Source organism: Lissotriton helveticus, chromosome 1_1 (assembly GCF_964261635.1).
Source record: "Lissotriton helveticus chromosome 1_1, aLisHel1.1, whole genome shotgun sequence".
NCBI classification, from domain to species: Eukaryota; Metazoa; Chordata; class Amphibia; order Caudata; family Salamandridae; genus Lissotriton; species Lissotriton helveticus.
This window is the reverse complement of record NC_136057.1, coordinates 1,031,098,874-1,031,124,308: the sequence shown is the minus strand read 5'-3', so window position 1 is coordinate 1,031,124,308 and position 25,435 is coordinate 1,031,098,874. Positions and strand designations below refer to the sequence as shown.

The 25,435-nt window shown below is 45.4% G+C and overlaps 1 protein-coding gene across 3 annotated transcripts in view; it reads right to left on the bottom strand.

Annotated features, from left to right (window-relative positions):
• Positions 1–25,435, bottom strand: part of TNPO3 (transportin 3) — a 1,288,661-nt gene that overhangs the window by 988,546 nt on the left and 274,680 nt on the right. For all 3 annotated transcript variants that reach the window (XM_078677788.1, XM_078677785.1, XM_078677786.1), the window contains exon 6: positions 3,004–3,179. In XM_078677788.1, coding sequence (XP_078533914.1) covers positions 3,004–3,179 — 176 coding nt within the window. The remainder of the gene's footprint in view (positions 1–3,003; positions 3,180–25,435) is intronic.

The window sequence follows — 25,435 nt, the reverse complement described above, 5'->3', positions numbered from 1 at the left end:
CGATGCAAGCTGGGATCAATAGGGAGAGCTGACAGTTTTTGCCGTGCCTGTACCAACAACGCGCAGATTGTGCTACCTCTGGGGTGAGTGAGTTCTTAGCCAGCTTAGATTTGGGGAAACTGGGTGCTTTGCAGAGTGAGGTCCTGGACTTCGCACTGACCAAGAGGAGTACTCCACTAGACCATGACGAAGGTTCTCAGTCATGCTTCCGAAAACAGACAGGAATCCAGAATGTCTCAGGCTTATATCAGCCATTGTCCTTCATAAATGTGGATGTGAAAATCCTTTCTAAGTCAGGCAGCTGGTATACAAAGATCAATACAGGACTCTGCATTGCTTTGTATCACTGCTCACCCTATCCCCTGGCACTATACTCTACTTGTTGGGGGCTCCACTACGCTACTCTCTTACTACCGACCAAGATATGATACACGTTGGTTTACTGATCCTCCTGTACACCTCTGTAGTGGGATCAATGACTTGTGCTGTCCTATATTACTTCCTTACCTGATTGTATATGGATTGGTTTTCTGTATGTTTTTATTATCCATGTTATTACCATGTTACTGACTATTATACTGTTCCCATTATCTCTGTTGACTCCTACTGTCCCTTCCCTGTCTTTGTGAAGCGCTCTGATATCTGTAAGGATCCTGTTCGCGCTATATAAAACTTTGAATAAATAAATAAATAAATAAATACCACATAGAAGCACCCTCATATATCTGCAGACTCAGGCATGCTAAGCACTAGTTGCAGATTATGAAGACGAAGATGGCAGTGGTGGACTAGACATAAAAAAAAGCTTTTGATATGATCGGTTAGGAATAGATTTGGGTGGTCTTGAAACATGTGGGCTTTGGTGCAAACCTGCTGAAATGGATAGCGCTATTATACACTGGGCCCTGGGTCAACACCAAATCTCGGAATTAGGTCTCTTGTAGCCTGGACATACAGAGGAGGATAGACAAGGTTGCCCCGTCTCCTCTCCTGTTTGTGCTGGACATAGAGCCGCTTGAGGCATACTTGAGAGCCATGCTAAAGCGCCAGGGGGTACAGGTGGGAGACCCTGAGCATATAGTATACCATATACTGATGATGCCCTGGTGTACGTACGTAGACTGGTGAGCGTGATGCAGTCCTGAGGGACATTGTGTGTGTTTGGGAGGTTGTCCGACCTTCAGCTGAATGTGACTGTCACTGACAGTCTCTATACCAGGGTATGTCAGCGATATTGTAAACCCCCTTCTGGACTTCGGCTTGCAGTGGGCATTAAGATAACTTCTGGTACCTAGGAATACCAGTGGCACACAAGACCAAATTTCAATTTGCGTATAACGTGGGGAGAGCTCAGGGGCCTTTTGGAGCCAACTACTGCAGTCAATTACTGGCAGTGTCACGGTCACCAAATGGTGTTCCAGCCCCGTTGTCTTGATGTACTGCAGAACATGTACTTTCCTTTAGGTCGTTTGACATTTCAGAGGGTGGACAGCCTCTTGATCGCCCAGGTTTGGGCTGGTAAGCACAGCCGAGTGGGTCTTTGGGTCCTCAAGTTGAACATGGAGGATGGAGGGTTGGGATTGCCGGATCTGGTACTATACGAAAAGGCAGCACAGATACAGCACACTGGTACTCTGGTGGCTCTAAAGGAAGGAAGAGGTTGTTGAGTACAAAGGGTGCGGATCAGCCGTCCCGGTCTTATGGAAGGGGCTAGGTTACACCAAGACTGCCTATATATTGTGTGGTAGACGTCATGGAGATGGGCGCTACACCAGGCCCCATATTCCACAAGACTACCATTGTGGTGTTTGAAGCCTTTTGTGCAGATCAAACAAGTTATGTTACAGGAGATAGGGACTGCAGGGGGTTGCAAAACTTTGGGGGATCGGTATCCAGGTGAGAGGTGTATAACGTTTGAAGAGGCTCAGGTCACGTTTGGCATGGCCCCCGGTCAATTTATAAATGTTGCCAAATTATTAACACAGCTGGTGACATTTGGACGGGTTGCCCACTGACCCCAGTGGTGTCAGTAAGGCTAGAGGTGGTGTTAGATGGGGCTGCTCTCGGGGACTGGTCTCACAACGGTATGGCACACTAAAGCAGGATAGGCCGGCCACAACAATGGTTGCAAGACTTAGTATGGAAAGTGACTTAGAGGAGCCCTTGATGGACCAAAAGTAGCGCAGGAAGTTTCCTGTAACACACGATTTAAGCGAGCACACTTTTATGTCTTGCATTGTACTTATCTTTCGCCAAAGAGTTTGCAGGGTGTATATATAGGACTAGGTCTGGCTCCTGCACCAGGTGTGCAGCAAATGAGACATATTACTTGCATATGGCCTGTGGGTGTCCAGACCAGGCAGAGTATGGGAATGTGCTGACAAGCAAACTTCGTGAGGTGACTGACATACATATTGACCACATGATCCGCCACTGCCTGTTACATTTCCTACCGAGTCCAAGTGGAAGCAAATTGCATTACAAATTTGCAGTGCTGGGTCTGCTGCTGGCTAATCGTAGCATAGCTATAAGATGGATGTCTCCTCAGGTAACTACATACAAAAAGTGGTGTAGGGATGCGGGGGAGTGGGCTCTGGCTGAGCAATGTCAGAAGCACGAGATCTGGATGGACGAGATGCATTAAAAATTCAAAAGACCAGTCCAAATGAGATTTGACATTTACTAAACTCCTCTATCTGTACAAGATTATAAATTGGTGAGCTTGTTTATATTAGTTCAACATACAAAATGCTTTCATTTTAGCACTTACTAACATTTTTTTTCCCATCTAATCTGTAAATAGGACAACCAAACCTAGCTTATAAATAAAATCCACATAGAGCAGCGTAGACCACCACAATAAGACGACTTAAGTCTGGCTCTTTCAATTAAACCAAAATGCAATGTACTCAAATGTGCAACCCTGCAATGAGTGAGTGATTCTCCAGATGGGCAAAACAAGCCAATCCTTTCCTTTTAACAGACTAACAAAGTTGCACTTACTTGTCCAAGTCCTCCCGTGCTACAGCCATATGGTAGGCAGACTCCAAGGTCAGCACTCCCTGGAAAAGTTGCATTGCTAGGGGCATACTGGTCTCCACGTTCTCAATAGCATAAAGAGCAGAGCATACGCAGTCGCATGCAGATTCATGCAGATTTGAAGGAGTCTCGTCACGCTGCTAGATGGAGAACACCACAATGAGAATTAAAATTAACAATTTCGTTAAAAAAGTAAAAACATACCAGAACTTTCCAACTTGTTTTAGGACTTTGATAGTAGAGAGGTGGTCATGATGATTAGCACTGCGTATACCCTTCTCCACAAAACCCCATTTACAGGCCAGATTACATTTTAAAACAAAGTGGTAGCAATAATAAACCGTGTCTTTGAGTGCTACTCAGTGTTTGCGTCACCTCTCAATTACCAACAGTATCTTCTCAAAAGATAAAAAAAAGAATTTTTTGAGGAAAATAATGTTATTAAAAATCACATTCATTCGACAATCGCTAATGGAGCAGGAACTCAGACCAAGAGAGGACAATGTTACCCTTAAATCATCTGTTCATGGCAGGTTGTGGTGTAGATTGACATGCTTTGGATACTCTTGCCATCTAGTGTTGGGTCCAGATGTGTGAAAGTATTTTTTCTTTAAATAAATCTTTCGAGTTACAAGGTAGAGGCACTCCTCTTGGTGATAATGCGCATGGGCATCAAATCCATTGTTAGAATGTTCTCCAGCACAGCGGCTGAGAATGGAGAGTAAAACTAAGTGATGAGTTAAGAGATTTCCATGCAAATATTGAACGAATATAAAAAGAGCGAATAAACTGCAATGGCCACAGGTCTCTGGGGAGGAGGGTGAACGGCATGTGAATCTACCACACAACATTCCACAAGTCGTATGCAAGTGTGGCTGTAGATACACATGCTTTGCATAGACTGTAAAACTGTCCTCCTCAAAAGCAGTGGCTAAACTGTGGGTGTTGCAGTTGTTTGGAAAAGTGTACGTAGCAAATTAGCTTGCTGGCCTGCAAGAACATTCCCTTAGTTGTGTTTAGTAAAAGTTTGTGGTGGAGACCATGTAGCTGCTTTACATATTTCAGCTATTGGGATGTTTCCTAGGAAGGCCATACAAGTTAATTTCTTTTGAGTAGAATGTGCTCTAGGACTTGTAGGCATTGTTCTTTTAGCCTTAGCCTAACATGTTTGAATCCATTTAACTATCCATCTTGCAATGCCTGATTTCGAAAAGGCCTTTCCTTTATGAGGCAGTGAGAAATAAACAAGCTGTTGAGTTTTTCTAAACGGTTTTGTTCTATCAGTGAAGTACATAAGGGCTCTTTTAATAACTAAATACAAGGAGAGCCTTTTACGCAACAGTCTGGTTGTGGAAACAAACCGGTAAATCAATTGATTGACTGAGGTGGAACGTATAGTTTCTTACCTGTCGGTGTAGTTTTGCAGCTTGAAGACTTTCTGGATTCACTATGCTGTGCTTTATTCCACCATCGAGTGGTTGGGTCCGGAATTGTAGTCTTTTTTTCATACCACCATTTAGTGTCCTTCGTGACGTCGACGTGCTTCCTCCGGAAGCTCCCACCTTTGATCGCCATCTTCGGTTTCTTTTTACTTGTCTTGTGTTCTTGTTTTTCCTCTTGCTTTCTAAAGTCTTTTTAATCTTTTAATCCCTTTTCTCCGGTCTCTTCTTTCTAGCGGAGGAGGGTGGGTTCACTAGTGAATGGGGAAAGTCTTCAAGCTGCAAAACTACACCAACAGGTAAGAAACTAAATTTTTTGCAGCGTGAATCTTTCTGGATTCACTATGCTGTGCTTAGACTTTGTAGCGGTGTGTCCCTATTCTGGTGGCTGGGTGAAAGATGAGCACTGGTTACTGAATATGTGTTGTAAGTACTTCTGTCCATCTTGCGCTTCTTTGTTCATTTGGATATCTACACAGTAGTGCTCATGAACATGTGCACTGAAGACCATGTTGCAGCCTGGCAAATGTCCTGAATTGGTGTGTTAGCTAGAAACACAATTGTTGCTCCTTTCTTCCTTGTTGAGTGAGCATGAGCTGCTCCTTGTAACAGTTGCCCTTCTTGTTTGTGGCATAGTTGTATGGTTTATGCAATCCACCGGGCAATGGTATTTTTGGTAACTGGTTGTCCCAAAAAACTGCTGGCTAAGGAGACAGTTGCTTTGTCTTTCTGCACTCCTGTGTCCTTTCTATATAGTGCATATTAGCCCTCCCGGCGTCCAGTGTGTGCAGTGCCCTTTCTGTGCTAGTGGTTGGTTTTTGGAAAAAAATAGGTATTTGGATTGTTTGGTTGATGTGGAACTGTGACACCACCTTCGGCATGAAGTGTGGGTCAGTTCTCATCACAATCGTATCACTGTGTATCTGCAGGTAGGGTTCTTGAAGTGTTAGCGCCTGCAACTCACTTACTCTTCGTAGTGATGTGAAAGCCACTAAGAAGGCCGTCTTTAGCGTGAGCATGTGCAGTGTAGCCTTGTGAATCGGCTCAAATGGTGCCTTCATCAATTGAGTTAGCACTACGTTGAGGTTCCATGCTGGTGCTGGCATTCTGTTTGGAGGTGGGATTCTCTTTGCTCCTTATAGAAATCATTTTACTACTTGGGAAGTGAAGAAACTTCCTTGTTTCTCCTCTTGTGTAAGCCACTATCGCCGCTAAGTGTACCCTTAGGGATGTGTAGCTTTGTTTACTTTGCAGTAGATGTGTTAAGTATTTTAGTAGTGTTGACTACTTTGTAATTTTCCTTTGCAGTTTCTCCCTAATGCACCATTCGGAGAATCTTTTCCATTTTGCTACGTAGCATTTCCTTGTGGTAGGTCTTCTCGCCTTCCTGGGCACTGCCATTGTGCTCGCCACAAGTTTGAGGTGTGCAAACTCTAGGTCCTCAGGAGCCATGCCGCTAGGCTGAGGCTCTCTGGCTCTGGGTGTAGCACCCTTCCGTTCTGCATTATTACAGATCCCTTCTTTTTGGGAATCTGGGTGCTGGTGCATGCACCATCTCTACTATTTGTGAGAACCATGACTGTCTGGCCCACTGAGGTGCTATTAGTATCAGCAACACGTGGCTGATCCTGCATTTGCTGAGTACCATGTGCATCAGTGGTATCGGGGGGGAAAAGTGTATGCAAATGTCTTTGACCAACTTATCCATAGGGCATTCCCTTGTGGCTGATTGTCTGGTTGTCTGGATGCGAAGTGCTGGCATTTTGCATTTTGGTGTGTTGCAAATAGGTCTATTTGCGGTGTACACCACTTCCGGAATATTTTGTATTTCCTGCTGGTTGATCTCCCATGCGTGGGATGCTGATGTCTGCCTGCTGAGTCGGTCTGCTTCCACATTGTCCTTCTCCTGGAGATGTATTGCTAGTGGAATGGCCCATGTCCATATTTCCTGTGCTAGCCCTGATAGTCCTACTGATTGTGTTCCTCCTTGTTTGTTGATGTAGAACATGGTTGTGGTGTTGTCTGTTTGGATCAACACCCTGTTTCTGTACAGCTCCTTTTGAAAGGCTTTTAAGGCTAGGAACACTGTTCCAGGTAATTTATGTGCTTGACTGCATTTCTACTGCGACCATAGCCCCCTCACCTTCAGCTTGTTCATGTGTGCGCCCCACCCCAGCTGGGAGGCGTCCGTTGCGATAGTCACTGTTGGAGTTGGTTGTGTGAAAGGTTTCCCCTGTGATATGTTCTTTGTTCCACCACGCTATTTCCTGATGCACTGAGTGTGTGACAACCACTAGATCTTCCCAACTCCCTGTGACCATTGCTGCTGTATCCATTCCTGGAATGGTCTCATGTGTAGTCGAATATACTGACTAGGTGAATGCATAACGCCATAATTCCCATCAGCTTGCTCACCGTCCTCACTGTCAGAACTTGCCCCTTGCGGTAATGTGTTTCCTTCAGCATTGCAAATGTTCTCTTCCTGCTGAGGAACACTTTGGCCTGTATGGAGTCGATCTCCGCCCTTAAGAATATTTTGATTAGCTCCCATTCTGTTGAGGATTTTTCCCAATGGATTGAGAAACCCAGTTGTATCCGTGTTAATATGACCTGCTGGATATGTTGATTGCATTGGCTGTACGAACTAGCCTTTACGAGCCAGTCGTCGAGGTAGGGGTATAAGTGTATTCCTTGCCTTCATAGGTGTGCTTCGACAGCTGCTAGGCATTTTGTAAACACCCTTGGTGCGGATTGGAGTCCGAATGCCAGTACTGTGAACTGGTAGTGACTTTGGTTGATCACAAACCTTAATAGACGGTTAGGCTTGTGATTTATGGGGATGTGTAAGTACGCGTCCTTTAAATCTATAGTTGCCAGGAAATCTTCTTGTTGTATTTGTGGTATTACCTCTTGTAAGGAAGTCATTTTGAATCTTTATGAATTTCTTCAAGAACTTTAGATCTAGGATAGGTCTGAGTTTCGTCCACCTTTGGCACGAGGAAGTAAGTTGAGTAGACCCATTTGTTCCTTTGGATGTTCGGCACTATCTCTATCACCTCCTTGTTGAGCAGTTCTTGCTCCTCTAGTCGCAAGAGCAAGAGTTCTTTTGCTGAGTGTGCCTTTCTTCTTGGGTTTCTATTTGGAGGTTGTTTCTCTAGCTCTACACAGTATCCATAGTGTATGATGTTTAGTATCCACTTTTCTGTTGCGACGTTCCTCAACTCCTGGATGAAGTCTCTTATTCTGCCCCCTACTGGCGTGTGTTCGAGGTACTGTTTGTCGTGGAACATCCAGTTGCTGCTTTTTCATATGTCTTTGTGCCCACCCAGAGGTGTTGCTAGGGTGGGTGGTATCTTCATGGGGAAGTCACTTGGAGGGAGGCTGTTGGCCTCCTCTTCGTGTCTGTCCTCGTCCGTTTGCGCGCCCTCGAAAGGACTGGACCCGGGGCTTGTACTGCCAGTTCCGCTGCTGCTGTCCCTGCTGCTGCTGGCCTTGGTTGTTCCCTTGAAAGCCTTGATGAAACAATTGGTGCGATGTGGTAGGCATGTTGCCCCCCCCTACCACTTACTCTTCTTGTGGGTCTTCCACTTCTCATCCCTCTGAACTGCAGCGCTCCCATGGACCTTGCTGTCTCGTTCTTCTTGAGCTGCGTTAACTTCTCGTCAACTGGTGTGCCAAACAGTTGTTCTCCGTTAAAAGGTGTGTTCAGGATGTCGCTTTGCACCTCTGGCTTGAATACAGAAATTGAGCCATCAGTGTCTTCTCTTAGTCACTCATATCATCATTAGTCTGCTGGACGTCTCTGCAGCATCCAATGCCGATTTCAAGCAAGCGTTCGCCATGTTTTTGCCCTTTTCTACCAGGTGAGCCGCTCTTTGTTGGTACTGGCCTGGTAGATTCCTTAGGAGTTGTCCCACTTCCTCCCAGTGCTGGTATGCGTGCCTGTTGATCAGAACGGAGTTTGGGATGCGCCAATGGATTGCCGCATTTCTCTCCACCTTCCTCCCAGTGAGATCCATCCTTCTACTCTCCTTATCTGGAGGTGGTCCGGCATTAGTGGGTACATTGGCCCTTTTCCTAGCTGTTGCTGTGATTATGGAATCGGCTGGTACTGACCCTTGGATGTATCCAGGGTCCTTTGAGGATTATTTATACTTCTCTGTTCCTTGGAGTCACAGCTTTGCATACTGCTGGTTCTTTAAAGGAATCTCTTCCTTGATCCAGCAAACTAGGGAGCATGGGCAGGAACCGACTCCTAGTTTGTTGAGGCAGTAGAGTTTCCAGGAGAAACATGCCTTGGACTTCTCCTCCTCCATCTTTACCCCATACGTTTGTGCAGCCTTTTGGACGACCATATTGAAGATCCCTATGTCATATGGCGGTGAAGGCCTCGAAGGGTATGTGTCTTCCCCTTCTTCCGGCAATTCAGCATCAAGATCATGCCATTCAAAGTCCTGTGCCTCCGAGGATGTCGAGTCCCAGTAGGACTGTGGATCCTCGTCGCCTTCGAAATAATAAGCTTGCTCCTCATGTTCTTCGACCGGTTCAGGCGTTTTCGGAGGTTCGGCGTCCTTGGCGTCTTTCGACTTCAAGCACGGGTTTCGGCGGGATGGTGTATTGGCTTATCTTTTCATCGAAGTCCCTTTTCCGCTGCAGGATGCTCGCCATTTCAGCCTCGAGCTTCCTCTTCTTCCTTTCCATCTCGGCAGCATGTTCGGCTTCGAGAGTTGGAGGACTTCGGCCCTTAATTTCTCAGCGCAGAGGTGTCCTTTTCGAGGGCAACCTTCGACAATATAGACTTTGTGGGCTTTTGCCGTCTGGGAGTCCTTTTCGAAGATTCCGCTCAGCTGACTGTCCTTGGTTGCTGTTGCCTTCGTGGAATGTTTCGGAGGCAATGCTCCCTTTGAGGACTTTACTTCACTACTACGAGTGTCGCTTGGGGCTTTAGCTTCACCCTTTCGAGTGTCGCTCGAGAGTCTAGGGGTCAACTCCTTTACCTCCTTCAACGTCTTCTTACGGACCTCAACAACCTTGCAGTCCTCTGGTCCTTCGGCGATGTTGTCTTCCTCTCTACTGGAGACGCCCAAGTCTCGGAGCGATGGAGGTGGCCCATGCACATGCATGGTGTGGTTCGCCTTTCTCTGCCTCTCTTACTCTGAGGGTCTTGGGTGTGAACGCAGAGCACGCATTGCAGTCCTCGCTGTTGTGGTCGAGCGGCAGGCAGAGGTTGCAGACTGGATGCTGGTCCTTCTGAGCGTACTTGTGGTGGCAATTGGTGCAAAACTTGAAAGGTGTTTTGTCCATCCCAACACTCAGGGAGCCCCTTGCAAGCGCATTCTCCGTTGTACGTCGAGATCTCGGTAGAAAACCTTCTCTCTCGTCGTCCCGGTTACCTGACCCGAAGTCTGGTGTAGCTGAAACTTTGATTTTCATCGATTTTCTTCTCTGATTCCTCTTCCAAAAATTCTGGAACTCTTCGGTAACAGTCCAGACCGAACGGCGGCAAAAAGAATCTGAAGATGGCGACCAAAGTTGGGAGCTTCCGTAGGAAGCATGTCGACGTCATGAAGGACACCAAATTGTGGTATGTCGCGCTCGCTTGTGCGCGTAATAGCAAGCTGGTGGCCAGCAAGCTAACACTTTTGAAGCAGCTACTAAATGTCTCGCTAGAGCAGCGTAAGCGCTGGCTCAGACGAGACCTAAAAAAAAAAGACTACAATTCCGGACCCAATCACTAGATGGCGGAATAAGGCACAGCATAGTGAATCCAGAGAGATTCACACTGCAAAAATGAGAGTCTACATCTGGAAGGAATTTGGGGATGGTGCGGAGCACAACCATGTCTCTATGAAGTTGGATAAAGCTCACCAACACGCCTGAGGGGGGTAATAGCAATTAAAAAAACTACTTTCCAAGAGAGAAATTTAAGGGGGCAGGTGTTAATGGGTGGCTTAAACGGAGGGCCCATGAGTCACATAAGGACAATGTTAACATTCCATGCAGGACTTAATTAATTGTATTTTGGGTATATATTCATACCAGTCTCTTGTTGTTCCACCCCTGGTAGGCTGACAAACCACTATTTGCTTACTAAGGATCATCCCTCTTATGAAACCTTTCTTGATCTCCAGGTCCAAAAATTGGCAACATTTTAACTTAGTTTTGCTATGATACACTGGAATAGGGGTCATTCACGGCATTTATTTGTAGGTTTATAACGCGCTCGAATCAACTCCCCAAGGAGTATCTCTGCGCCTGTGACCTAGAGAGCGCTGTCAAAGTCCAGAAGGAAATGATTTATGACTGAAACAAAAAGGTCTTAAGTTGTTTTCTGAAACTCAAATGTTCTGTACATTTCCTAAGTGGCAGGGGTAATCCATTCCACAGGGTGGGACCGACTACGGACAAAGCCCTGCCACCCTGTCTTACTTTCTTGGCAACTGGCACTGTTAAGAGCAACTGGTTACTAGACCTGAGAGATCGCAGCGGAGTGTAAGGTACAAATTTGTCTGTCCAGTGTGTTGGCCCTAATCCATTCAGACTCTTATGAATAAGGCAGCAGGTCTTAAATATCACCCTTTTCCGAACAGGAAGCCAATGTAACTTATCCAAGAGTGGTTTGGATGACGCTCTTGGAGGGGCATTTAAAACCAGCCTTGCTGCTGTGTTCTGCACAACTTGGAGTTTGGCTTTAACCCCCTCGTTGGCTGACAGCAAGAGCCCATTGCAATAGTCTAAACGACTAAGAATCAGAGCCTGTACCAAGGTTTTCCTGGTGACATCTGGCAGCAAGGGGAAGACTTTTCGAAGAAGACCGATCACATGAAAGCAGGTGCCTACCACTACATTGGCATGCTGCTTCAGAGAAAGATCTTGATCCAGGCGTACCCCCTAGTTTTTAACAACCAGTTTGGGTTCAGGTACTGGCCCGAGATCATGCGGCCACCAATCTGGGGTCCACAGAATCTTTGCTTCTCCAAAAAGCAGGACCTCTGTCTTCCCTACATTGCATTGAAGGCAGTTTGATGACATCCATTTGGCTACTGCCTTCATGCCATTGGAAAAGGAAACCTTCACTTCGTCCGTAAGATGTCTAAAAGGATACAGTAGCTGGGTATCATCCGCGTAAGATACGGGGATGAAACCAAACTCTCTCAGGATATTTGCCAGGGGGGCCACATAGATGTTAAAAAGAGTCGGGCTCACACAAGAGCCCTGTGGCACCCCCTTGGCAATCTCCATTTCAGCAGAACGAAATGCACCCATGCTAGCCGTTTGTGTCCGGTTAGATAGAAAGCTTTTTAGCCAAGCTAAAGCCGTGTTCTTTAGCCCAATGTCATCAGACCGTTCAAGTAAAATACTGTGAGAAACAGTATCGAACGCTGCTGACAGATCTAGCAGCACCAGAACAACGGAAAAGCCTCTATCTTGATATCTATGGAGATCATCTGTTATTGATAGTAACGCAGTCTCCGTACCATGTTTGGGCCAAACTGGGAGTGATCCAAGCAGTTGGTCTGCTTCAGAAAATTAGATAAGTGCCTATTCACATACTTTTCAGCTAGTTTTCCCATAAAAGGGAGTAGAGATATCGGTCTTAGATTAGACAGATCAGTCCATGGAATAATAGAATTTTTCCTGATCGGTCAAACCGATGCTCTTTTCCATTCTCTAGGCACCTGCCCACTTGCCAATGAAAGATTCACTATTCTCTGAATGCCTGGGCCCAATATATTCCCAACAATTGGCATTATTCTTGCTGGAATAGTGTCCAATGGGCTTCCACTCTTAATTTGTTTAATATATGCCTCTACCTCCTCTAAAGAGATAGAAGGGAATGTGCTAAGAGAGCATGAAGGGAGAATTGTTGGAGCCTGTGGCCGATAGATTAGCATCGATGATGTTATCATAAATCTTGTCAATCTTACTGGTGAAGAACTGAGCTACTTCGTCACAATTGCTGTGACGTCAGCTCTGGACTTTCACAAGCTGCTGGCTTGACAAAAGACTGCACAATTTGGTACAGCACCCTAGGGGCATTTCCTGCGGATGACAGAAGGGACGCAATATGAGTCCTGCGTGCCAGTCGAATGGCTTTATGGTAAATAGAAAGGACCGACCAATAAAGATTCCTGTCATCCTCTCTAAGGGATGTTCTCCATACTTTTTCCAATTTCCTGGCGGCCTGTTTTAAGGAGCGTAGATGCTTCGAAAACCACACTTCCTGCTTCTGAGCAGGGCGTGATTTAAGGGTTTTAATAGGAGCAATTGCATCCACTGCTCTCTGCATGGCTTGATCAAATTTAGCTAGGGCACTGTCCACTCCATCCGTAGAGCAGACAGGGAGCTCAACAAACCTTTCCCGAAAGACGTCCGGAGTGACCTTATGCCATTGTCTCCGTCTGCTAGGTAGTGTCATTGTTTGTTTTAAGAATTTCTCTGGCCTGGGTGTGCGGAATTCCATAATATAGTGATCTGTCCAGCTCACTTGTATGGGAGGAGAGCAGCTAATGTCATTCGGTGTAGTCGAAAAAATAAGGTCCAGGGTATGTCCTGCCAGATGCGTTGGTCCACTATTGATCTGTGTAAGACCCAGTAGTGCCAAATCAGTCAGTAAGGACTGCGCCTCGCCGCAATTTATTATTTCGCTATGAACATTAAAATCTCCAAGGACTAAAAAATCACTTCCCGGATTAACATGGCTGGCCAGCGCTTCCAGCAATATGGTTGAGAAGTTGGTGCATGAGCCCGGGGGGCAATAAACTAATGCCCCTTTACGACTCACTCTGCAAGATGTTTCGATCTTAAAAATTAGTATTTCCAACTCTGGAGTACTACGTTCCTCTAAAATGGATAGTCGTAGCTCATTCCTATACACAATTGCTATGCCTCCACCCATTTTAACTGGGCGATCTAACCTAACTATATGGTAGCCCAGTGGGATGCCTAAGGTGATAGCTGGGACAGTAGGGGGCTTTAACCATGTTTCGGTTAGAAAACATAAGTCCGGTTGTATTGATGAGATAAGGTCCCAGACTTCGGCATGATGTTTGGGCAGTGATCTTATGTTACACAATATATTCCTGTAACCCAATCTCAGATCAGGCCCTGTCTTCCCTGTGATAGAATGACTTTGTCCATAATCCTTCTCCTCGGCATTAGCCTGAAAGTGGCAACATTGGCATGAGAAAGGGCCTACTGGGGGATCTCCCACCTCCCATGAGCATACCAACTGAACGGGGGTCCATAAGCTTAATAGTTCTCTTGACGTGTAGCTTACCCGAGGGATGGTAGTCGAGCCAGAGATACAGCATGGAGGGGGCATAGCCCCTAGCCCCGTCCTGTCGCGTGCAGACGGGTGCAGACGGGTGCAGACGGGTGCAGACGGGTGCAGACGGACTACTCTTTGGCTCCTCTTAGGCACACCCCTGCGCGCAACCGCTGCGCGCTCGGTGTAGGGGAGGGTTTTATAGCCCTTTATAGCCCTTGCTGTTGTGGAAGCTAGAGCGCTAACCGCTCGTTAGGCGGAAGTGTCTCTGGCTCCGCCTGTCCGCCCTTCGCGCAACGGTGTTTAATCACCGAGTCGGACCGAGGCGTGCAGGCGAGTAATTGAGCACAGAGCGTCCCTGAAGGTCGGTGTGAGTAAGGGATTTAAAATCGCATTAAACATACAAATTTACTAGTATTTAAAATCGTATCAGTTTTATAAAATAAAGCATTACATTTTCACTCCTGCTTCAGCAGTCTATTTCAATTCCTTAGTACAACGCTAGCTAGCATCTAAAGCGTGTCAGGGAATACTCTGCCACCGTCCACCCCTTAGCGCCCAGAGCCGCTGCTCCTTGCTGCCTTTGTAGCCTTGCTGTTGTGGAAGCTAGAGCGCTAACCGCTCGTGAGGCGGAAGTGTCTCTGGCTCTGCCTGTCCGCCCTCCGCGCAACGGTGTTAATCACCGAGTCGGACCGAGGCGTGCAGGCGAGTAATCGAGCACAGAGCGTCCCTGAAGTTCGGTGTGAGTAAGTGATTTAAAATCGCATTAAACATACAAATTTACTAGCATTAAGGAGCTAACAGAATCGATGTCCATTTGTCTGTATGTACTATGTGTTCACTGTCAGTAAATTAAACTATAGAACATGTGCTATTCTGTCCACCATACACAAAGCCTAGAGGGAAATGGATAAGTCCACTGTAAATAAAATGGCATTCGTATGTATTTTAAGGCTTTAAGAACCTTGCAGGGTAACACATCCATTTAGACGGTTTCTGCTGTAATCAGGTTCCTATTCATAAGAAAAGCGAAAGGTCTTATATTCTAGACCAGGAAATATTGGTTGCATGTACTGGTTGCTTTTTTCGCACTGTCTAGGAAAGTGGGTTTCTGTTGCAGTAACCCTCAAGTGACAGAGACAGGGGGCAAAGTGCCATTCACTGATTCCTAGGGACAGCTGCCACCGACGCACTGGCCCTGGTAGCAGAAGGCACAGGACTTGGGTGCCTGACCCTAAGATGGCGGCTCCTTGGTTTTCAGTCTATACTAATGTGATTACCTCACTAACAACGAGGTGGGGTTACTACCTTGCAGCGCAAGCGCCTGCCACCCAAAGCACCGTCTCATGCCTTTTCTGTGGATTTTTAAGATAAAGGTTTCTACCACTAAAACAACAAAAAACGCAAAAAAAGATTAACTGTTTGTATGCAATGGAAGGAAACTTGGGTGCCTGACCCGAAGATGGCGGCACACTGAGTCACAAATGGAGGAAGGCAGACGGCCCGATCTACACCGCCCGTCTCACTCTACGTCTCTAAACCCCAAGAGCGATGCTAGTCCCTGGCCCCTGAACTAGTCCGTCACCTACTAGTTCTACCTCTCCAAGACGGAGGAGAGCTCAGGTTGGGAAGCCACTCATATAACCGAATCAAAATGATAACGACCAATGTAAGCTCCCTCAGCGCCTCTGCACCGCATTGCCTAAAACTCCATGGACCTAACTCCTTCATCTCTCCCCCTAATCTCTCACCCAAAAGCGAAAAGAGATTTCAAGCACAGGCTAATAAGACAACACCCGGAAACAGTAATCGCTGACATATACCACTACTCCTCCAAAGGACAGCAGAAAATGGATCTCATCTTCCACTCCCAGAGCCCTACGCATTGGAATGCCATTCTTAGAACTCACCTTCACATAACCAAAACAACTAGCACCCCTCGCACCTGCAAACTGACGTCCTCAATCCTAAACCGCCCTACGGGCAATGGCAACACCTTTGCGACCATCTACAGCAATGGTACAGCCAAGTTAGATAAATTCAAGAAGGATTTGTCTAAGTTTAAGCATGAACGAGGGTACCCCTACACTAGCGACACCCACATTAAACCAGACTTTAGAGGTAATGGGAAACGCTATGGATCAAACTATTCGGGCTCTAGCTCAGATAGTAGTGACTCAGATAACACAGGTACACCATCCTTTCCAAGAAGGGGTAGGGGGCGATCTAATAGACCGTTCTTTCGCTGGAATTATCCGCAGGGTCAATTTCAACAATGGTGGCCTCCCACACCATGGGGGTACCCACAACAACAACATGCCTACCCACCACCACCAGGGCCTTTCCACGGTTTCCTGAACGAATTCAATAACCAGCCTTTTTTAGGGTTTGGCCCGCGCAAGACACGGGGCAGAAACCGTTCAGGACAACAACCAGTGGTCCACTGGGAAGATCAATCAGGCCCCTACGCAGGGACTCTGAGCCAGACCAGCAAGAACCTGCAGAAGGCGGGACCATCAGGGAACCAACCCTCGTAGTCAATCTTTCAACGAAAGTATTAAGTGAGACGGAAGAAAGGGTCCTTAACAAAGGCTTGGGGTTTGCGATGACTAGTGATGGAGATCCTTTTCTGTTCCATTGCGAAGAGTGAGTCAATTCTTTCGGAAATTGAGACTTCACTATTTCTTTAAGAACAAAGACACAGAGCTGGCTGATACACTGGGAGAAAATACAGGATTGAAACTAAAATCTAAGTTCCAGCCACCTGTACATACAATCCCCCCTCCCCCCTCCCCCCCCCCCCCCCCCCCCAGGTCCTAGCTTTCGAGAGAGCCGTGCAGGATGATGTCTCTAAGATATGGGAAATGGAAAGAAGATCCTTCAAGAACCTTTCAAGAGAGGAACACGAGGCACTGAACGCTCTTTCTGAATACCTGTCCATAATTATAAAACCAGCAGACAAGGGGGGTTCAACGGTCATCTTGAACATCTGTGACTACAGATCTGAGTGTCTGCGCCAACTGGATAACGGACAAGCATATAGACCATTGGAGCAGGATCCAACTGAAGACCTGAGAAGACAGATTCACAGCCTCGTGGACGAGGTGCTGGCTGAAGGATGGATAACCACGAAAGAAGCACAATTTCTGACAATCAAAAACCCATTCTGACGATCGAAAACCCGGTTATACCATACTTTTACATCCTTCCTAAAGTGCACAAGCTACAGAGGCCTCCCCCTGGAAGACCATTTTTTCCTGAGGCCTATTGTCCAGAAGATTCCTACATACCTTCAGGACACGAAGGATGTTTTGAGAGCTTTGCCAGAAATTTATTTTGACTCGGAAAGAGACCTTCAGGTCTCTTTCGACGTCGAGTCCTTATACACCTCCATCCCCCAGGATGAGACTCTGGAAGCGGTCACAACCATCTTGGAAGCAGTCACTTTGGATACAATAACACCTGTACCTTTTATCATGGCTTTGGTTAGATTAGCCATGAAAGAGAATTTCTTTCGCTATGAAGAAACGATCTACCTGCAAACACCTGGGACGAGGCATGGGCAGCGTTTTTGCGCCAAGCCGGGCTTGTCTGTACATCCACCAATTTGAACAGCAGCATGTGCTCACATCCCACCAACCCATTCTACTCATCGATTCGATGGTGGAAATGATACATCGACGATGTATTAGTGGTGTGGAGAGGTAATAAGGACTCAATTGCAGCATTCCACCAGTGGCTCAATAGTAGGAATGAATATCTTAATTTCACCGTTTAATTTCACAAAGAAAGATTGGCTTTCTTGGATATGTTACACCTGCAGGCTTGCAGAGTGAACTCTATAGAAAACCAACGGCAAGGAATTCCCTACTGCTGTACGAAAGCCATCATCTCAAAGCTCTTCGGGACAATTTGCCCTATGGACAATTCCTCAGAGTACGGAGGAATTGCTCGAATAGTGGGGATTTTGAGATTCATGCCAAAAACTTAACCAAACAACTTCTTCAGAGACACTATCCACGCTCGCTTGTCAAACGCTCAAGGAAACGGGCGAGTAACAGCAATCGAGAAGCACTTTTGGAACCTCCGATTTGCAAGGCTCCCTCAGAAAGATTGACTTTGGTGAGCACGTTTAACACCAGAAGCAACCAGATTCAAAAGATAGTTTGCCAACATTAACGGATTCTGAATCACGGCAGCGACAAAATTGCTCAACCCTTATTTGCTTTCAAAAAATCAAGCAGTATTCGGGATCGCTTAGTGCACACTCGCGCAAAAGAGATACCCAGGAGGGCAGTGGGAACCCTATGGGATTTGCCACCGGTTACGGGGCATCATCCCTGTGGAACCTGCTCTGTCTGTCCCCAAACAAAACATTCCAACCAAATTGACATAGGTACAGATTGGTCTTGGGTACAGACGCATTTCACGAATTGCAACAGCGAGAATCTAATTTATTTGCTGACATGCCCATGTTCACTCCGATATGTGGGTATGACTACGCGGAAAGTACGAGTAAGTATGCTGGAACATAAGAGTTGGTTCCGCTGCAAAAAATCAATGACTAGTCTGACCATACATTATCTGGAAAAACAGCACAGAGAAGAAGACTTCCAATGGACAGTCTTAGAAAAGCCCCCAATTCCATCACACACTAGCAATGTCTCAAGATATCTATTCAGGAAGGAACAGAAATGGATCTATAAGCTTCGGACCAATGTGGTGGGACTCAATGATGATATACCTTGGGTCTCGTTGTGAAGCTTCAGACGTGCTCAAGAACTGTGAAATCCCCCAACGAGAGGTCATAGGCTCATACTTTGTAAGCCGTATAAACCTCATATTGAGAAAACGGAACTGGATGTGCCAAGGGTCTCACAATGGTTTATAATCTAGGTACCAAGGTGACCAACTAAGCACATACGGGTTAAAATAACACAAGGTCTAGTGGATCCTCCTTTTACCACACAGACATCAGCACTTCAGAGCTGGCTTTAAACTCACATATCACAAGAAGAACATGCATTGTATATCACACTTTTTTGGTAAGTGTGCTGACTTTAGGGGCCTCATTTACTGATATATTTATATATTAGTGAAGAATTCATGCTATTAATATACTGGCAACTTTGCGCCATTGTACTTAGTTAGTATGTGTGCCAGCGAGCTTTGCAGGATCTATCTAGAGACGAGTGAACAGTGGTTACGGTGTATAGCACGGAAGAGATCGTGGTAACCACTTTACTATGGAGGAATTCACAAGATATATATCCTTTTGGGGCACTAGTAAGGCAATAGTTAGGACAGAAATATAACATTGATGCACCTGCATACGGCATCTATTTCATTGAGGGATTGCCTTTGAGCAGTACGGACTAGTGAACTACCTGAAATGACGCTCCGACGTCATTTTATAGTTCGAGGTCTGGGGACTGCCTCAGGAAGTTATCACTAATAACATCCCGCAAGCCGGTACCATCAGTAACATCAGGTATGAGGCTTCACAATAAGTTAATACGAACACATTTGACACCCGACCCCCTTTCCAATGCAAACGGGTGTCTAACTCTGCTTTTAAGCATTGTATTTGGCAGATATCAGTTGGATTTTCCGCGATCTGCACGTAGGGATACAAAATAGTTCTCATGCCACCTTGCTGTTAAATACTCCAGACCCTGCCGTTTCGGTGCCTCCCCCAAAGACTCAGGCTTGAGCTTTGAGGCACCGACGGACAGGTAAGCCTGGGGTTATCTTGGGGGGTGAGTAGGGACTTAATGTAAACTATTGCCACCCTTTTAAGATCTTACAACAAATGCAAGCGATTAGGGACGATCTCAGTACTGAATGATAAGACACCAATCAGTCACGTAAATATGCACACGATACGATAGTGGGCCCCACTGAAATTAAGCAATTTCCGCAAATGAATATGGCCCAGTAGCAGTATCTAGTGTAAAGATATTGGCAAATTACAAAATCGCATACACGATATATTAATGGGCAACTGATAATGGCCTCTTACTCATGTCCATAAACTGCGATTAAGCCCTCCCCATCCGTTGTTTTAAGCGATAGGTTTACATTCAGTGAGGGACTGTACCAGATAATGATAAAACGATAGAGTGAGGGGGCTCGCCAAGGATATTAGCCTAGGCATAACGATCATCAGTGAGCCATAAGACATGGTTTGTGATCGGTCTGATCTGTGATTAGTTTACAAACATGCACGATTGAGCTTTCAATAGAGAGATTGCTGGCTGCACTTTCTATTTACTTATAAATATCAAGAGTACGATACCAATATATGATGTTGGGTTATGCGGAGTTGAGAGAGAGACGCCACTTCATGGATGGGCTCGGATTTGGTCAAGAGATTAGTTTTTGTAACCATGATGGACTTTAAGAAGTTAGGAGTATAATTGTCATTGTCTTTTTTTGGTTACTTCCTTTTGACCTTTAAAGCAGGGCCTTGAGAAACCTGAGCACGGTCCAGGTGAGGTGAGGTCCACTCCCCGGTCAAGCTGGGTGAGAAGAATTTTTTGTACTTTCTATAAACTTGGAATGGGAATGGTGCATGGTTACATTCACATACAGTATATTTATCTTGTGAATTTTTACTTATCTTTTACATCTCTTTATAGATGTGTTTATGCATCCGCTGACACAGAGGATTTGTTTACCACAGGTTGTATATGTTCCAACCTTTGATATTTGTGTTATACATTTGGTTATAATTTATATCACTTTTCAAGCAGTAGCAATACACTGAGAACAGAGGCCCTGATGAAAGCCGGGGGACTTTTGCCCCGTTAGGCAGAAACATGTTGACCTTTTTTTACGACAGATATTTGTTTCCACTGTCGCCTGCACTGTTCTGGTTTTAATTAGGGGGTATGTCCTTTGTCTAATAAATAATTTTCTAGGACATTTCACTCTAATTTAACTCACCACATTCCCTTTTTTGCTCCGCATGTTCACCACTTTCACTACCATCAATGAACCGCTGTCATATGGTCGTCCATGAGTGCCTGTGGACTTGATCTTGCTCCATTATCGAGTTCATGGTTGAATGGTCTCGATGATCAAGGGACCAACCACGTGATACTGGTGAACCAGATGATAGGACTGATCACTAAGTTCATTTTGATGGTAATCCACTTATGAGCTACTGGGATTGAGTAAACTGGCAGTGTTGTACGTGGTTCCATGCACACAGACCCATCATTAGATTGTATTTTGTTACATAGGTTATCTAGGGTTAATAGGGCACCAACTCACAATTCTATTGGAGTTAAGGATAGCCAGCCACACGAGGTGTTGCTTTAGACCCCCTGTGTTCTTCTGTGTATATCATGTGTTGAGCTGGGGACTCGAACTAGGAGAGGTCTTTAAATCTTTGTACGTCCCTATGACCCTCTCCCCCTTGTTTGTTATGAGACAGTCCTGATCCAAGCCAACAACGACAACCTTGACTCCGTTCCCCAAGCTTCGCAACCCCTTCACCCATTTACACCACTCCCACTCCAACAACTCCAGATCCCTTAACCATCCGACTCCCCTGGAGAACTCTAATAACCCTGTGACACTCCACCAACTTAAACACCTCCAACACCCTCTCAGCCTCCTCCATGTTCCCTGACTCACAAAATACACACCTCTCAGCCATACCAAACATGAGGTACATCTCTGCTGAGACTCTACAAGCTCTCATTGACTTTCACTGCTCCTCCCCCTCTACATGAAACTATTACCTGCAAACAACGAGCGAAACCGACCCGCTGTCAACAGCTTTAAACTCTCTCATTCCACAGGCACGCCGAAGCTACCGCCTGATTCACAATGTGACTTCACACCACTGGCCCACGGCTATCATCAGGGAGAACATAGGCAACAGTAACACTGGGAGCATCACTACCACTGACAAGCTCTCTCCTTCCCCTGACTGCCCCAACCAGGACATCCTGAACCGAAACTCCCCCACTTCTTCCTCTTTGAATATGACCCAGAGACTGGCTCTGTTGGAAAAACAGCTTGAGATCGTAAAACAGGGCTTCAACAAAATCTTAGCGAACTTAAACACACCTCCAGAGTCTACCGATCTCCCACACCCCTCACCCAGAGCTACCAACAATAATCTAACAAGTCCTTCCATGGTCCACCGGCACAGCTGGAACACAACCCCTTTCCTGAACCAGCCGCAGAGACCCAAAAGAACAAGCGCCATAATGTCCACGAGAAAGACGTTTGACCTTGCCAAATCCTATGACTCAACTTCAGCTGTCAACCCCAGCTCCGAGATCCAGATTATCACTGGATTTTGGAAGAGACTAACAGAAACAGACTGCTTCAAATATAACTCATTTGAATATCTAACATCCACCATTAAGAAGAACCGACAACAAAACGCTATACTGCCATCTTCTTTACCATCCGACCGGAAACACCCCCTCATTTGGAAAACAACTCTCAGACCTGGTAACACACTGCTAAGCGACCTCAACCTTCATTGGAATGATGAGAATTCTCTGATCCAATGCATGAATGAACTTATGAATCTTATCCAACACTGCACAGAGCAAACACACAACAAAGGTTCAATCCTGGACGCCATCATAGCTCACAAAGATATAGTCACTATTGACCACATCCTTCCTGTTGACTGGTCAAACCACCACATCATTCTATTTCACAACAACGAAAAGAACCATTGTCTACCTCTTATTCAGGAATCCACCCACTGTGCGAGAAATTTAAGACAGATTCCCCTTACCAACCTGGAAGAAAAAAAGTTCAATCCTTCCCACCACCACATACAACCTAGCTACAAAAGAACTTACTTCACACTACAATACAACTATGACCCACATACGTGACCAAATAGCCCCCTTAAAACAAAAAAGAACCAGGAACATTCCTTCAAGATCCTGGTTCAACTCAGACCTAAACTCTGAAAGAAGATGACTAAAAGCTGCAGAAAGACTCTGGAGGAACAACCCGTCCACAACCCACCTTGACCAACTCTAATCTGAACACAAGAAATATAAAAAGCACATCAGAAATTAAAAAATGTCCTTCTTCCAGGGGGCACTAGACAATGCCAAAAACCGCCCAAACGAACTCTTTAATCTCATTAGGCAACAAACTACCAAGCCCCCCTCAACCGCAGTGCAGGCTTCCAAAGACCTATGTGATAACTTTGCCAATTTCTTTAAAGATAAAATCACCAAGTTCGAGCTCTCTCTCGACGACTACCTCCGTTCACCCAGCAATAGCCCACCACATGGCAAAAAGAAAATCACAACAAGACTTCGAAACGAGGGTCTAATGGAAAGTTTAGAGACCACCGCGGATTCAATCCCCACAAACAATATTTAAATAAATCAAAGAAAATACGCGGGTCAAACTTAGCTTAAACAAGCTCAAGAGCACAAACAGTACAATTTTTCAAATCCCTCCTAAATCTAGGGGGAGTCCTTCAAAGAGGACGGAATCACATCACCCACCGAATTGGCATGCTTCATCATCGGGGACGTCCTCTTGGTTGCAAAGCCTAGTGCAACCAACGGCTAAAAACCCCTCCCTAGGAGGGAGGAGCTCAGGGATGTTTTAGGTGGTCACGGCTAGGATCTACTAACTCCAATAGAAGTGAAGCAATACAGATGCTTCGGGTGATGGTTGCACTGCGTGCTGTGATAAAGAGAAAAGTGATTTAAAATTGGCTACTAGGAAGAAAAACCCCTTTATTTGGATCTATCCTGGTGTCAAATCTAAAACCAGTGTTTATGCAGCTTAGAATAAATAACTGCATTAGTCCGAAAAAAACAGGTCTACATGTTTCAGCCGTATCGATCAAGGTATGATCTTGGCCTTCCTCAGGACCTAGATAATTTATCGCTACTGCAAAAAAGGGTTGTGAAAAAAATAATAAATATAAACGTACAGGTGTCCACTTTCTCAATATACGTGGTTGAATTCAATACAACCTACATTATCCAGTGGCTTCGTGCTTATGTAAGATGTCACAGGAATATGGACGGAACCTATAAAACAAGCATTTGCAATGCAATCGGTCTCGCCTTTGGGACCTTGTATGTATTTGGCTATGCAGCACATCAGCCTGGGTGCTGAAACATCTACTGTTCTTTAACATGGAGGGAAAGTAAGCAGCAAACTACATGACACGCCAGGTATGGGTACACATGGAGAGAAACATTGCCTTTCAGCGGGAAATGGTAAAGTCCAAAGCTCTGTTTTAATATAAAAGCAGGGCCTTTTCAGTGGTCTTTTCACTGAAAATACAAGATTTGAACAAGCATTTGCAATGCAATAGGCCTCGCATTACTAAACGTTTGAGCTATTGACGTTGCGTATATTAGTACATGGCCAACTGCTCAAACTTTCAGGAATAAGCAACCTATTGCATTGCAAATGCTTCGTATTCTTTTACTCCAGTCCTGCTAATCCAATATAAAAAAAATGCAAGTCAGGCAAAATTGGGGGCAGTTCATGGAAACAAAAGTGTGCAACATTCCAAATGTTGCACCCCAACTTTTCAGATCCGGAGACGCAAAAAAGGTGCAGACTTAGCAGCCGTCAAAAGAGAGCATTGAGCAGCTCCTAACCTGGATAGCAAGCTGGTGTGAAGAAGATGATTGCCATTAGAATACTAATGGGCAAACACAGGAAGAGGGGGACGCATGGGCCCACGTGGCCGTCCTTCCCCACAGTGCCAGGCGACCTGTGCAATTATGATGCGAGGAGCAGGATGTGCAGTACTTTGAGGCACTGTTTGTGGTGGTTAAAATGCTTTGTTCCTCTTGATGGCAAGCTGGCAGATGCGGATCGTACCACGCCAGGCGAAATGAAGAAACAACCAGGGAGGGCGGAAGTCAGTGTGAGAAAGTGGCTCTATATGTACTGGACCAAAGTAAGGTGCAGTGTGTATAGAGGTCACCAACCCCAGGGGTATAACAGAGGTTAAAGCCAGGTGTGACCTTACTATCTAAAGTGGTAGCTTGGTCGAGCAGTAAGGCAGTACCAGAGGACAGTGTAAAGCATTTGTTGTACACACTCAGTCAGCAAAAGGTTTTCACACACTAAGACTGAACTCCAGGCCAATTGTTATAGTTGTTTAATTTTTAGAACCAACTGGTATCAAAATATACTGTTCTCAACATGAGAGGTCTCAGATAAGAACTTTGCAGGAAGGCAATACACTTTGTAAACACCATAGGTACAGGGGTTGCAATAGGCAACAATTCTAAACACAATTTAGCATTGAACTCAATGGGTTTTTCTACATAAATACAGTGAATTACTTTGTAGAATACTCTGGTAGGTCCAGGACTGTATCCTAGATTCAGTCCTGGGATCTAAGCTGAAAACAGTTTAGTATTTGCAGTGATTTGTAAGGAATATAAAGCTCTTTTAAAAGTTCACACTTAGAAACTTTTCAATGAAAATCTGGCAATGTTATCCAATGGGAGAAAATTCAGGTTGCAGTAAAAGTACGATCTCATTACTTTTGTGATCCAGCACTGGGATCTCAACCTAAAACAGGTAAGTAATTACGTTTCAGTATTTGGTATGATTTTTTAAGAATATTTCAAGTTTTCAAAAGTATACAGAAGAAATTTTACAGAAAAGCAGTTCAGTACTGTGCTACAAGATGCAGTACTGGCTTCGCTCC